Source organism: Dendrobates tinctorius, unplaced genomic scaffold (genome assembly GCF_039654945.1).
Source record: "Dendrobates tinctorius isolate UK_male_01 unplaced genomic scaffold, ASM3965494v1 ptg000254l, whole genome shotgun sequence".
Taxonomy (NCBI): Eukaryota; Metazoa; Chordata; class Amphibia; order Anura; family Dendrobatidae; genus Dendrobates; species Dendrobates tinctorius.
The window spans coordinates 16,442,540-16,454,787 of record NW_027361921.1 but is presented as its reverse complement, the minus strand read 5'-3'; the positions used below and the strand labels follow the sequence as shown (position 1 = coordinate 16,454,787).

At 45.1% G+C, this 12,248-nt stretch overlaps 1 protein-coding gene across 10 annotated transcripts in view; it reads left to right on the top strand.

Moving 5' to 3' along the window:
• Positions 1–12,248, top strand: part of GULP1 (GULP PTB domain containing engulfment adaptor 1) — a 1,494,945-nt gene that overhangs the window by 416,117 nt on the left and 1,066,580 nt on the right. For all 10 annotated transcript variants that reach the window (XM_073558194.1, XM_073558195.1, XM_073558203.1 and 7 more), the window contains one exon: positions 9,399–9,481. In XM_073558194.1, the coding sequence (XP_073414295.1) occupies positions 9,399–9,481 (83 nt within the window). The remainder of the gene's footprint in view (positions 1–9,398; positions 9,482–12,248) is intronic.

Sequence of the window (12,248 nt, the reverse complement as noted above, 5' to 3'; positions counted from 1 at the left end):
TCAGCTGGGCCCCTGGGTCCCCCAGGCCCCTGGGTGACCCCCCATGGACTGCCGGGCGGGCCCCTGGGTCCCCCACCATCAGCCGGGCCCCTGGGTCCCCCAGGCCCCCCACGGACAGCTGGGCGGGCCCCTGGGTGACCCCCCACGGACAGCCAGGCAGGCCCCTGGGTCCCCCACCATCAGCCGGGCCCCTGGGTCCCCACAGGACCCCCAGACTCCCCCCATATGACACAACCGGGCCCCCAGAGACTCCCCACAACAACCGGGCCCCCAGAGACTCCCCCCCAACTTTAGACTGAGACAACAGGCCCCCCTCGGCCCCCAATGTCCCCATGAATCATGATCAGCAGGCTGCAGCCAGACAGACATAAAAAGAATTCACTTACCTGCTCGCTGGCCGTCCACTCCTCCGCTCCACAGCTCTGGCGTCAGACCGTGACCCGCCGTCCCCGACGTCTTCTTCTGCTCTGGTGCAGCCTGCAGCCCGGCCGCTCCCACGCTGACGCCTCGTGGACACACGGCTCTTCAGCTTTCTCAGGAATGAGGAAGTGAAGAGGCAGCGTGTGATGTCACATCACGTGGTGAGCTGGGGGCAGTGCTGGGACTGGGAGTGACCATGAGATCCAACCATGGTGCACTGGGGACTGGGGAGGAGCCAAGCGCAGCACTGGCCGGCTGTCCTGTCACAGTCACAGACTGACTGTGAACTGAATGTATAGGCAGAGGCCTGGGGGAGAACGGGGGGGCCCGAACCGCTGAAATATTTGTAGGGGGGGCCCGGCCGGGACCCGAGCGGCGAGCGCGGACCAGGCTGCAACACCCAGCTTGCTCAGGCGCCGCCGTGGCTGCCGGGCCTGGGCGGGCCCCCGGGGCGGCGGGGCCCCATACAGGTGTAATGCCTGTCATGCCCTGATGGCGGCCCTGAATGCAAGTCTATGGGTGCGCAAAAAATACGGATTACACACGGACCACACGTGTGACTTGTGAGAATTACCAGGTCTTTTGGCAGGTGACAGGAAATGGGCCAATCCATCATCAGGAAGCTTAGACATGCAAATGAACTCAACAAGCGCTCCAGACATCCAGGAAGTCAGCCTCCACGGAGTACATCAGCGTCATGGCGCCATATTTCCTCAATGTGGAGATGCTTACTGTCTTAGTGCAGGAGCGGCCAGAAATCTGGGACCAACGTGATGCCCATTATGCCAACCGGGCAAGAAAGGAGGCGTCATGGAGGCGCATATGTCGCCAGATGTTCCACAATTTTGGTGGCCACGTGAGGAGCAGCAGCAACTGAGTAAGTACAACCCAAAAACTGTGTAAAATTACCTCACATCAAAAAATGAATATAGAATCAGCCCCCCCTGTGCTTCTACTTTTTTACTCATGAGGCGGGTAGATTTTGATGTGACCCATGGTTTTACACTGCCATAATTTGGCCCAGGCCACAAGCTCCTCATCCTCCTAACCTACCAAGTTAGTAAGTGTAGTTATTTGATACATGAACTACTGTGACCCTGTGTATCTGGCCTGGATGCCCCAATTATATATGCCACCCTGGGTAGAAAGCACACCCCAGAAGGCCACATGCCTAGGCTACTGTTAGCAAATGTGACATATCAAATATGTGAAATTGAGAATATTTCCTGTCACATTGCAGTGGAAGATGTGATGAGACGGTGGCGCAGCATCCGCGACCAATACAGGCGGGAACGTCAGCAGCGGTCCAGGAGTGGTAATGTGGGCCACATTAAGCAGAAATACATTTATTATGACCGCCTCTCCTTCCTTGCCCCTATTCTGGATCTGAGACCATACCTCACACCACATTACACAGATACTTTACAGGGCCAAAAATATTGATTTATTTTTGGCTCTGTTCTATTTCATAACAGAACTCAGTCCAACCTTACGGAGAGAGAAACTGGCTCAGATACAGAGCCCATCATTGATCATGTAGGGGATGAGGTGGCTGGCCTATCTTCTCCCCCTACAAGAAGCATGGGTGAAGAATCATCACAGGAAAACCCAGTTCCTGTGCCACAAATCCCACCACCAGGACCACATCCACAACCAGGACCGTCTGCTGCTGCACCATCAGCCATACTGGAGGAGCAGGGCAACATGAGCAGCAGCCCAACTGCCCAGATCCGGGCCTCACCACAGCCTGCTGGACCTCCCGGCAAGGAAGAAGAAGGCGCCAGATCCCTGCCCAGGATACACGTACAATTGTGGACACTGGGGTCCTCAACTATTTGGCTAGAGTCAATACTGATGATGGCGAGGAGGCATACTCGCGCAGCCTGGCCCTTTACCTTCGTGCCCTTTCCCGTGAGGTGAGGCTCCGTATTCGAGGATGTTTTCAGATCCTGCTTGATGCTTGCACACACCCCAATACCCCATATGAATTATTTGAATATCTGGAGAGGTGGCAGCTTTCACCCAGAAATCTAATGCGCCTTAGACACCCCACACACATGCTTGCTCAAGCAGGCTCTGAGGATCCTCAAATACGTGGGCCTACACCTCACCCCCTTCCTCCCCTACCCAACCTTCCCAACAGCAGCCACATATGTCTGGCTCTAGCCAGCCTCACCAATATGGCCAATTGTTCCCACCCAGTGTTGGAGGCTGGTCCCAACCTGGTTGGGGACGACATGGATATATTGGTGGGTATGAGACACGGGCCTACCAGACCCAACAAGATGCCCCTCTTCAGTATCACTCTGGCCAGTACCCACAACAATCCCAGGAGGCAGTACATTACCCACATCATGGACAACAGTATGGCCCCACACAGGGCGATGTTGGGCAAAGTAGCCCGCAGCAACCACAGGCTGGTCTTCCGCTTTCTCCTTCCCCAACTTTCCACAATTTGTAATGTAGCCATTTTGGTATTGCATAATGTTTTTTTTTTGTCTCTATGTGTGCAAATGTTATTTTGAACAAATGTTGACATCTGCAAAAAAGCCAATTTGGCCCATTGCCACAGTTCTCATACGGCAATAATATGTTTTGGTTAAAAAAAAAACCCAAAAAAGAAAGGCAAAAGTAAACATTTGTATACTACATTTAACGTCTCTGTGTCAATTATAAAAAACAGTGTCAGCATACTAACATACGCTTACCAATGCAATAAAACACTCAAAGAATCATAAGGGGTAGAAATATATATATTTAGACACATATAAACCAAAAAATTATAACATAGACACAGCATGCTCTTGCCAAGAAGTTTCACCCTCAGGCGACATAAAGTAATTTGTGAAAATATCACGCACTTTGAGCCCGGAGAGCGGTCTACGTTGAGGGTTGATAGGTGGTCTCGCCCTACGCACATTGTCCAACCCACGCACAACACCAGCAGAGGAGGAACAATCATGTATCCTGGTGAAGTTATGAAAAACCACACAGGCTTTTACTGCTTCATTAACATTTTGTTCACTCAGCTGAATGGCAGACTGGAGTACCCGCCATTTGGCACAAAGAATGCCAAAGGAACACTCCACTAGTCGCCGAGCACGTGATAGGTGCAAGTTAAAAATTCTGCGCCGGTGGTCAAGGTTGCGTCGGGGATATGGCCTCATGACATTGCGCGTTAACTGAAACGCCTCATCTGCCACAAGGACATAAGGGATAGATTCTTGAGTGGAGCCTGGTAGCTGGCGTGGTGGTGGTAGATCCAACTGGTTGGTGCGTAGCCACCGAGCCATAATGGAAGTATTGAAGACTCGAGAGTCTCTCGTCCTTCCATAGGCCCCAATGTCAACAATTCTAAACTTGTATTGAGGGTCGACCAGAGCCAACAATACAACAGAAAAGTATTGCTTATAATTGAAGAATTGGGAGCCAGTGTTCGGTGGCTTATGCACCCGGATATGTTTGCCATCAAGGGCCCCAATACAATTAGGAAAGTGGCATTCCTCCTCAAAGTCCCTTGATATCCTCAAACAGTCTTCCATCCTGGGCTCGGGCATGACGAGTTGATGTAGTCTTGACCATATTTCACTACATGTCGACCTGACTATGCCAGAAGTGGTAGATCTTCCAATCAGAAACTCATGGTGGAGGGCGGCATAAGACAGGCCAGTGGACAGGAAGCTGAAGAACAACAGAAAAGGGACATTTTAGAATGCTCAAATTAAACAAAAAACAGGTACATACATACCAAACTTGTTAGGATTTCACATCTACTAACACACACATTTGGTCGCACAATGACTAAGTGATATTCAGTTCATAATACACATAACATTCTGGTCTGTAAGTTTCAAGATATCTGGACTAAGATGAGGGCATTAAAATTAGTCCATGAAGCAATAAATACATACTTTTGGCAACACATCATGAACATAGAGAATGTGGTTGTGTAGTACATACCGTAATGTGAGTAGAAGTTGCTCCTCTGCAGATATAGCTTTGCGCATCCTTGTGTTCTGAAAGGTTATCCCAGGGCGCACTGTCTCCAAGAGTCGATCAAATGTTGCAAGGCTCATGCGACAGTATTGGTAGAATTTTGCAGGATGCTCCCACAGAGAAGAATAGAGGCGGTGAAAATGACCTCTTGTGAGTCGTTGCCTCAAAAGTGGATGTACCCACATGCGTCTCCTCCTCCGCGGATCCACTATCACTGGGTATGGTTGACCAAAGTGGCGTGACAAAAGCCAGTTGAAGAGAACTTGCTCAGTTGTGTTGAAAGTCAGACTGTCTGCTATGTTGCACATACCACAGCAATACACCTAGTGAAGGCAAGGTCACAAATGGACAGAATGGAGGCAGCCACCTGTTCCTGAGCCAATAAATAGGGTGCAGGCTAATGATTTAAATAGTTAGTAGGCCTCAAAACCGTTAAATGTCCATTTTGCAAGGCTGCTAGAAAATCTCGCAATACGGATTCCATACGGATTGCATACGGATGCTGACAAGCGCAAAATATGCGACCACACCTTGCTTATTGATGACATACGGAGCACAATTTAGGGGTCATTCATGCGTATTAAGCATGTAAACTACGGACCGTATTTTGCGTCGGTTAGTGTGACCCCGGCCTAATAAGCACCGTCTTATGTATTATAACTTTATTGAAATGTAATGTTTTTTCTGTTAACTGTTCACTCTGCGCTGTTCTTAAAAGGCCAACGTGTGCACCTGCTAAGATGACTCCAGCCAGTAGCTGGGAAAGATCTTGCTTAAAAGGCATCCTCTCCAGTAGAGATGTGCCAAAGCAACGAGTATAATTAGTGTGTTAACCCCTTGATGACCGGAGCGTTTTTCGAGTTTTCGTTTTCCGCTACCCTCCTTCCCAGAGCCATAACTTTTTTATTTTTCCATCAATATGGCCATGTGAGTGCTTATTTTTTGTGGGACGAGTTGTACTTTTGATCGACATCATTAGTTTTAGCATGTCGTGTACTCGAAAACGGGAAAAAATTTCCAAGTGCGATGAAATTACAAAAAAAGTGCCATCCCACACTTGTTTTTTGCTTGGCTTTTTTGCTAAGTTCAATAAATGCAAGCACTAACCTGCCATTATGACTCTACAGGTCATTACAAGTTCATAGACACTAAACTTGTCTATATTCTCTTTTATCTAAGTGGTGAAAAAAATTCCAAAGTTTGCTAAAAAAAAAAATGCTCAATTTTCCGAGACCCGTATTGTCTCCATTTTTCGTGATCTCGGGTTGAGTGAGGGATTATTTTTTGCGTGCCGGGCTGACATTTTTAATGATACCACTTTGGTGCAGATACATTCTTTTGATCGCCCGTTATTGCATTTTAATGCAATTGCGCGCCGACCAAAAAAAAGTAATTCTGGCGTTTTGAATTTTTTTCTCGCTACACTGTTTAGCGATCGGGTTAATGCTTTTTTGTATTGATAGATCAGGTGATTCTGAATGTGGCGATACCTAATGTGTGTATTTGTGATTTTTTTTATTGTTTTATTTTGATTCGGGTGAAAGGGGGGTGATTTGAACTTTTAGGTTTTATTTATTTATTTTTTTTAACCATTTTTTTTACTTTTGGCATGCTTCAATAGCCTCCATAGGAGGCTTGAAGCATGCACAACTCGATCGGCTCTGCTATATATGGGCGATGAGCAGTTACCCCCATTTTTAAGGGGCCTGCTGCATCTTTTTTCTGCATTTTCTTTTGTGACCTGCGCTGGTAAATACCATTACTTCTTTGCTATTTAATTATTTGGGTAATTTTTATGTTAATTTTCTTACTTTGGTAGTGCTTTTTATTTTGCACACACTTAATAATTATATTTACTAAAAATCACCAGTACTATATATTTGGTACATTATACGCACACTCATATATAATATACACAAACAGTATATGTCCAGTGCCTTGAAGAAGTGTTCATACTCTGTGAGCTTTTCCACATTTTTTCACACTGCAAACACAAACTTAAAATAATTGGTGGGGGGGATTTTATACGATATACCAACATAAAGTAGAAGGCATTTGTCAAGTGTAAAGGAAATAATAGATGATTTTCTAATTATTATAAATATATAAATCTAAAAGTTGTAACTGTGTAGTTTGATACCTCTAAATAAAATCTTGAGTGACCAGTTGCCTACAGAAGTCACATAATTAGTAAGTTGAGTCCACATGTGTGTAATTTATTTTCAGTATCACTACAGCTGTTCTGTGAAGGAATCAGAAATTTGTTTGAGAACATCAGGGTCCAAACAGCATAATGAAAACCAAAGAGCATACCAGACAGGTCAGAAATCGAGTTGTGGAGAAAAGTAAACCAGGGTTAGGGTATTAAAAAAGCCCAAGCTCGAAACATCTCACGGAGCACTGTTCAATCCATCATCCCTAAATGGTTGTATACAGTTGTATACTGTACCTTACAAACCCAGCCTATGTAGAAGAGTGGCAAGAAGAAATCCATAAAATGTTTGCAAAAAGCTATGTAGGGGACACAGCTAGCATGTGGAAAAAAATGTGTTTTGGTCAGATAAGACCAACTTAGAATTTCTGGGACTAAATGATATGTGTGGCTGTAACCTAGCACTGCACATCATCCTAAAACACCACCCACCCACAATTAAACATGGTGGAGGCAGCATCATGCTGTGGGGATGCTTTTTTTCAGTAGGGACAGGGAAGTCGTTCAGAGTTGATGGGAAGATGGATTGAGTAAAACACAGGGCGATCCTGGAGGAAAACTTGTTAAAGGCTGCAAAGAACTTAAGACTGGGAAGTAGATTCACCTTCCAGCAGGACAATGACCCTAAATATACTGCCAGAGCTAAAGTGGATGGTTTAGATCTAAGTACATTCATGTGTATGAATGTCCCAGTCAAAGTTCAGCCCTAAATCCCATTGAGAATCTTTGCCAAGACTAGAAAATTCCTGTTCACGCTCTCCATCCAATCTCACTGAGCTAGACCTAGTTTACAAAGAATGTCAGCCTCAAGATTTGCAAAGTTGGTAGAGACATACTCGAAAAGATTTGCAGCAGTAATTGTACTGAAAGGTGGACCTACATAGCATTGACTCAGGGGAGTGGATAAAAATGTACATCACAGTTTTCAGATTTAGATTTTTAAAACATTTAGAAAACCATGTATCATTTAATTTACACTTCACAAATACAAATATATACAGTATATATACACATGGTACATTGTATGAGTTTCCAGCTCAGTTTTATGGTCCATTTTACATACAGGTGTAAAAAGAATTGGATTAGCATATACCGTATATACTTGCGTATAAGCCGACCCGAGAATATGCCGACCCCCCCTAATTTTGCCACCAAAAACTGGGAAAACTTATTGACTTGAGTATAAGCCTATGGTGGAAAATGCAGCAGCTACTGGTACATTTCATAAATAAAAATAGATACCAATAAAAGTAAAATTAATTGAGACATCAGTATGTTAAATGTTTTTGAATATCCACATTGAATCAGGAGCCCCATATAATGCTCCATGCAGTTCATGATGTCCCCATAAGATGCTACATACAAAATACACCCCATATAATGCTACACAAAGGTTAATAATGGCCCCATAATATGCTCCATAGAATAATATGCCCCATATGCTGCTCCACAAAGATTATGGCCCCATAAGATGTTCCATAGATTATGCCCCATATGCTGCCCCATAAGAGGCTCCATAGATTATACCCCATATGCTGCCCCATAAGATGCTCCATAGATTATGCCCCATATGCTGCTGCATAAAGGTTATTGCCCCATAAGATGCTCCATAGATTATTCCCCATATGCTGCCCCATAAGATGCTCCATAGATTATTCCCCATATGCTGCCCCATATGCTGCTCCATAGATTATGCCCCATATGCTGCCCCATAAAATGCTCCATAGATTATGCCCCATATGCTGCCCCATAAGATGCTCCATAGATTATGCCCCATATGCTGCTCCATAGATTATGCCCCAGTGCTGCACCATAAAGGTTATGACCCCATATGCTGCAGCAAATAAAAAAAATGACATACTCACCTCTCGTCACTGGGGGCCAGGTGCCGGTGTCCTGAGCAGGGGGGCACTGACGCACTATGAGGGACAGGTGCCGGTGTCACCGCTGGCTCAGTTCCCCAGCACCTGAGATATTCACCTGTGGAACGGGGGTTCCATTACTGCACGCCGCTCTGTCTTCCGGACAGATGACACAGAGGATAGAGCGGCACGCAGCGGTGGATTGGGGACAGATGAATATGGCATATACTTACCCCCTCCTGGAGTGTCTTTGCAGCCCCTTCTCTCACAGTCTCTGGCAGCTCTTCCTTCCTTCAGCAGTAATGTGATACCACTCATTAAAGTCATGAATATGCGCATATTCATGACTTTAATGACAGTACCACATGACCGCTAAGCACAGGCGCCGGAGACCTTGAGAGAAGCAGGGGGGCTGCAGAGACTCGCCAGGAGGGGGTAAGTATGATCTGACACCCCCGCTCCCCCTCCCCCGCAGACCCCCTGGCGTATATGACTCTAGTATAAGCCGAGTGGGGGACTTTCAGCCCCCAAAAATGGGCTGAAAATCTTGGCTTATACTCGAGTATATATGGTAATATGCATAATATATTTTCAGTGCATTGCTCAGTTGCTGTGCAGTAGGTCATCACAGAAAACAATAAATATTGATTGTGACTTTAGAATTTATTAATTGAATTGACTTTCTCTTGATTTATAGAACAAAATACCAAAAATGAATTGTACAATGAGTTTAATTTTTCGTTAGCAAGCACATAATTATTAAACAGTAGAGCAGGCAGAATCATGGCAAGTAGCTCGTCTCATGTGTGTTGTTATAGTAGATTAGAAAGTGATGGGCTCCTGCACAGCAGATCGCCCGGGGACCAGAGGTGTATGATGATCATATTTCTTTTCTGCTGTCTCTGCAGATCCCTGTCACAGCATGAAATGCCATTTTCCTTATGTTCGAGGCCAAGATTATAAAGCTTCTTTGAATATTAGTGACTTAACAGTAAGTTATTGTATTCTTCCTACTCATAACAGAAGAAAGCTTTTCATTCTCTAAAAATATGGCTCTCAACTTTGTGGGTGTAAAGAATGTAAAATGATTTCACTGAAGTTAAGAACAGACTTTTTTTTATTAAAGTCGTACTGATCGTGGAATACCAATGTGATATCACTGCTCGTCTACTACATTCTGTATTTCTCTGTACATTTTCTTTTGTTTCTTTGAATAATCAATTAATAATGAATAAAGGCAGCCACTAATAGAAGTATTCTTCATACAATCTGCGAGGATTAAATATACATCAGGATCAGACTGTGGCCTTGACCTAGGGCACACACTAAGCAGAATGTTCTACTTTAATAATGAAATTGCACTGGGATCAAGATTAGCCGGTCTAGGCTACAGTTTTTATTTTATCAAAAATGTAGTATGTCTCGTTTTTTCACGTAATGATACTGTATGTCAGGTCTGATGTAGGTTTCTATTGTCATTTCTATAGGTTGTGAAGAAAAGAAAATGTTTTTACCAATAGATATTATATGGTCACTCATTACAGTATGTTAGATTCCATAACTCTTGGAATATATTTTTTTTATTTAATTTGCATGAAAACTAGAACAAAATAATAATGATAATAATATATCCATAGAATGTTTGCTCTAGATGAAAGTCATCATTGGTAGCATAAAGTATAAATAGACTCCTTATAATTAAAGAAGCATTCCAATGCAATGTTTTAGGCCCTTAACCTGTATAACTGTATATGTAATTACAGTTGTGCTCAAAATTTTATATACCCTGGCAGAATTTTTGCTTACTTGGCCTTTTTTTCAGAGAATATGAATGATAACACCAAAACTTTTTCTCCACTCATGGTTAGTGATTGGGTGGTTGGGTGAAGCCATTTATTGTCAAACTACTGTGTTTTCTCTTTTTAAATCATAATGACAAAACAAAACTGTCATGATGTATATATTTTTCCCTGTCCTGTATTTGTATAATATGCCACGTAACTGTTCTCTGCTTGCATTTGCTGTGTTAGCCATGTTTCCCTTCCCCCAATGCTTTGCAATGCCATGTGATGTGTGTAATTGTTCTGTGGTTCTATTAGCTGTAACTAACCTGACTTCATTCCTGAGACTATAATGTAATTAACTTGGTCAACAGATTGGGAGAGATTAGCTATTGTTTAGTAAGCAGAGGACTACTTTCAGTGCACATCCTCGTAGACACAGCGGTGCCTTGCTGTGGGCCAAACCATTGCATAGGAGGAGTGGAACTCTCCTCCACTACACACATGGGCTGATCCAGGAGCAGAGACACTAGATCCCTGTGCAACTCAGTCAGATGTGAGTTGGATGCTGAAAGAGAAGGACGAGGCTGTCTGAGGAAGCCTCGGCCTCTGTGTGATCGTGGTGGATTTCTGGGACTCTTAAAGGACTATGGTTTTGTGTTCTGGCATAAGGATTGTCGGGAGGTGCCCCCGAATCAGTTTCCTGTGGACTTATTTTGGGACTCTGCAAATTACCTTCGTGTTGTTCCTGTTTTCTGGTCAATAAATCTGTTGGATCGTTCCCAGGCCTGTTGTCCCTCCTTGCTCTTGAGAATACTCCTGTCACAAACTGGTTGACAGCGGTGGAATCAGAGCAGAAGAAATGGAGGACAACGGCCCATCAACTTCTGGAACCAGAGGCTCAGAGTACAAGAACTGGACTGCGAAGAACCTACAAACAAAGGCCCGTGAACTGGGAGTCAGCTACAAGGGACTCTCCAAGGAGCAGCTGATTGAGGCTTTGGAAGCAGTTCGCCTGCAAGACGATGCTGAGGAAGGATCCTCACAGCAAAGAGAGGAAAGACAGCAGCTGGAGGTAAATACCCAAAAAAAGTCAGTGGGTTGTGTGGTACGAGGAGGAGATGGCCTTGCTGGGAGAAGAGGTCTCCCTAGAATATAAGATGGAGGTCATGCGCAGAGCCGAGGAGAGGCAGCGCAGGATGGAGGAGAGGACATTGCTGGAGGGGCAGAGAGCAATGCTGGAGAGGGAGATCGCTTTGGAGGCAGCGAGAAGCTCCAGACAGACTGTACCCACAGCATCCCCCATGAGGGAACTCCCCAGAGTATCCCGCAAAGACTTCAAGCCTTTTAATGAGGCTTCCGGTGACATTGAGGGCTTCTTTCAGGACTTTGAGCATCAGTATCGATTAATGGAAGTCCCGGAAAGGGAGCGCGTCCGACATCTGGTGGGGCTCTTAGAGGGTGGAGCTGCCGCAGCCTATAGAGCTATGGACCCTCGGTGGAACTGTGAGTATGCAGAGATTAAACGGACTGTTCTAGAACATTATGCTGTGACCCCAGACACTTACAGGACCCAGTTTCGTACTTTAGCCTGTAATGAGGAAGTGTCTTTCAAGATGTATGCCCACAAACTCAAACAAATATGTAATCGCTGGCTGGAGGCAGAGGAGGCCTTAACCTGGAACACCTGTCTCCAGGTTATCCTAAAAGAACAATTTTTTGCCCAGTGCCCTGCTGAGATCAGGGAATGGGTGCGTGAGAGGAAACCTGCTACAGTGGAAGAAGCTGCATCTCTCGCTGATGAGGCTCTCACCATCAAGCCTCAGTGGAGAGTTCTGTTGGAGGATGGAGAGAGGCCTACCAGCTCCACCACACCGGTGGCCCCCAGTTCTTCTGTCCCCATTGTTCCCTGTTCCTCTGAGCCACCACCTCGTGTTGATACCTGTGTTAATGTGCCTCCTGTTGCTTCTACTGCGT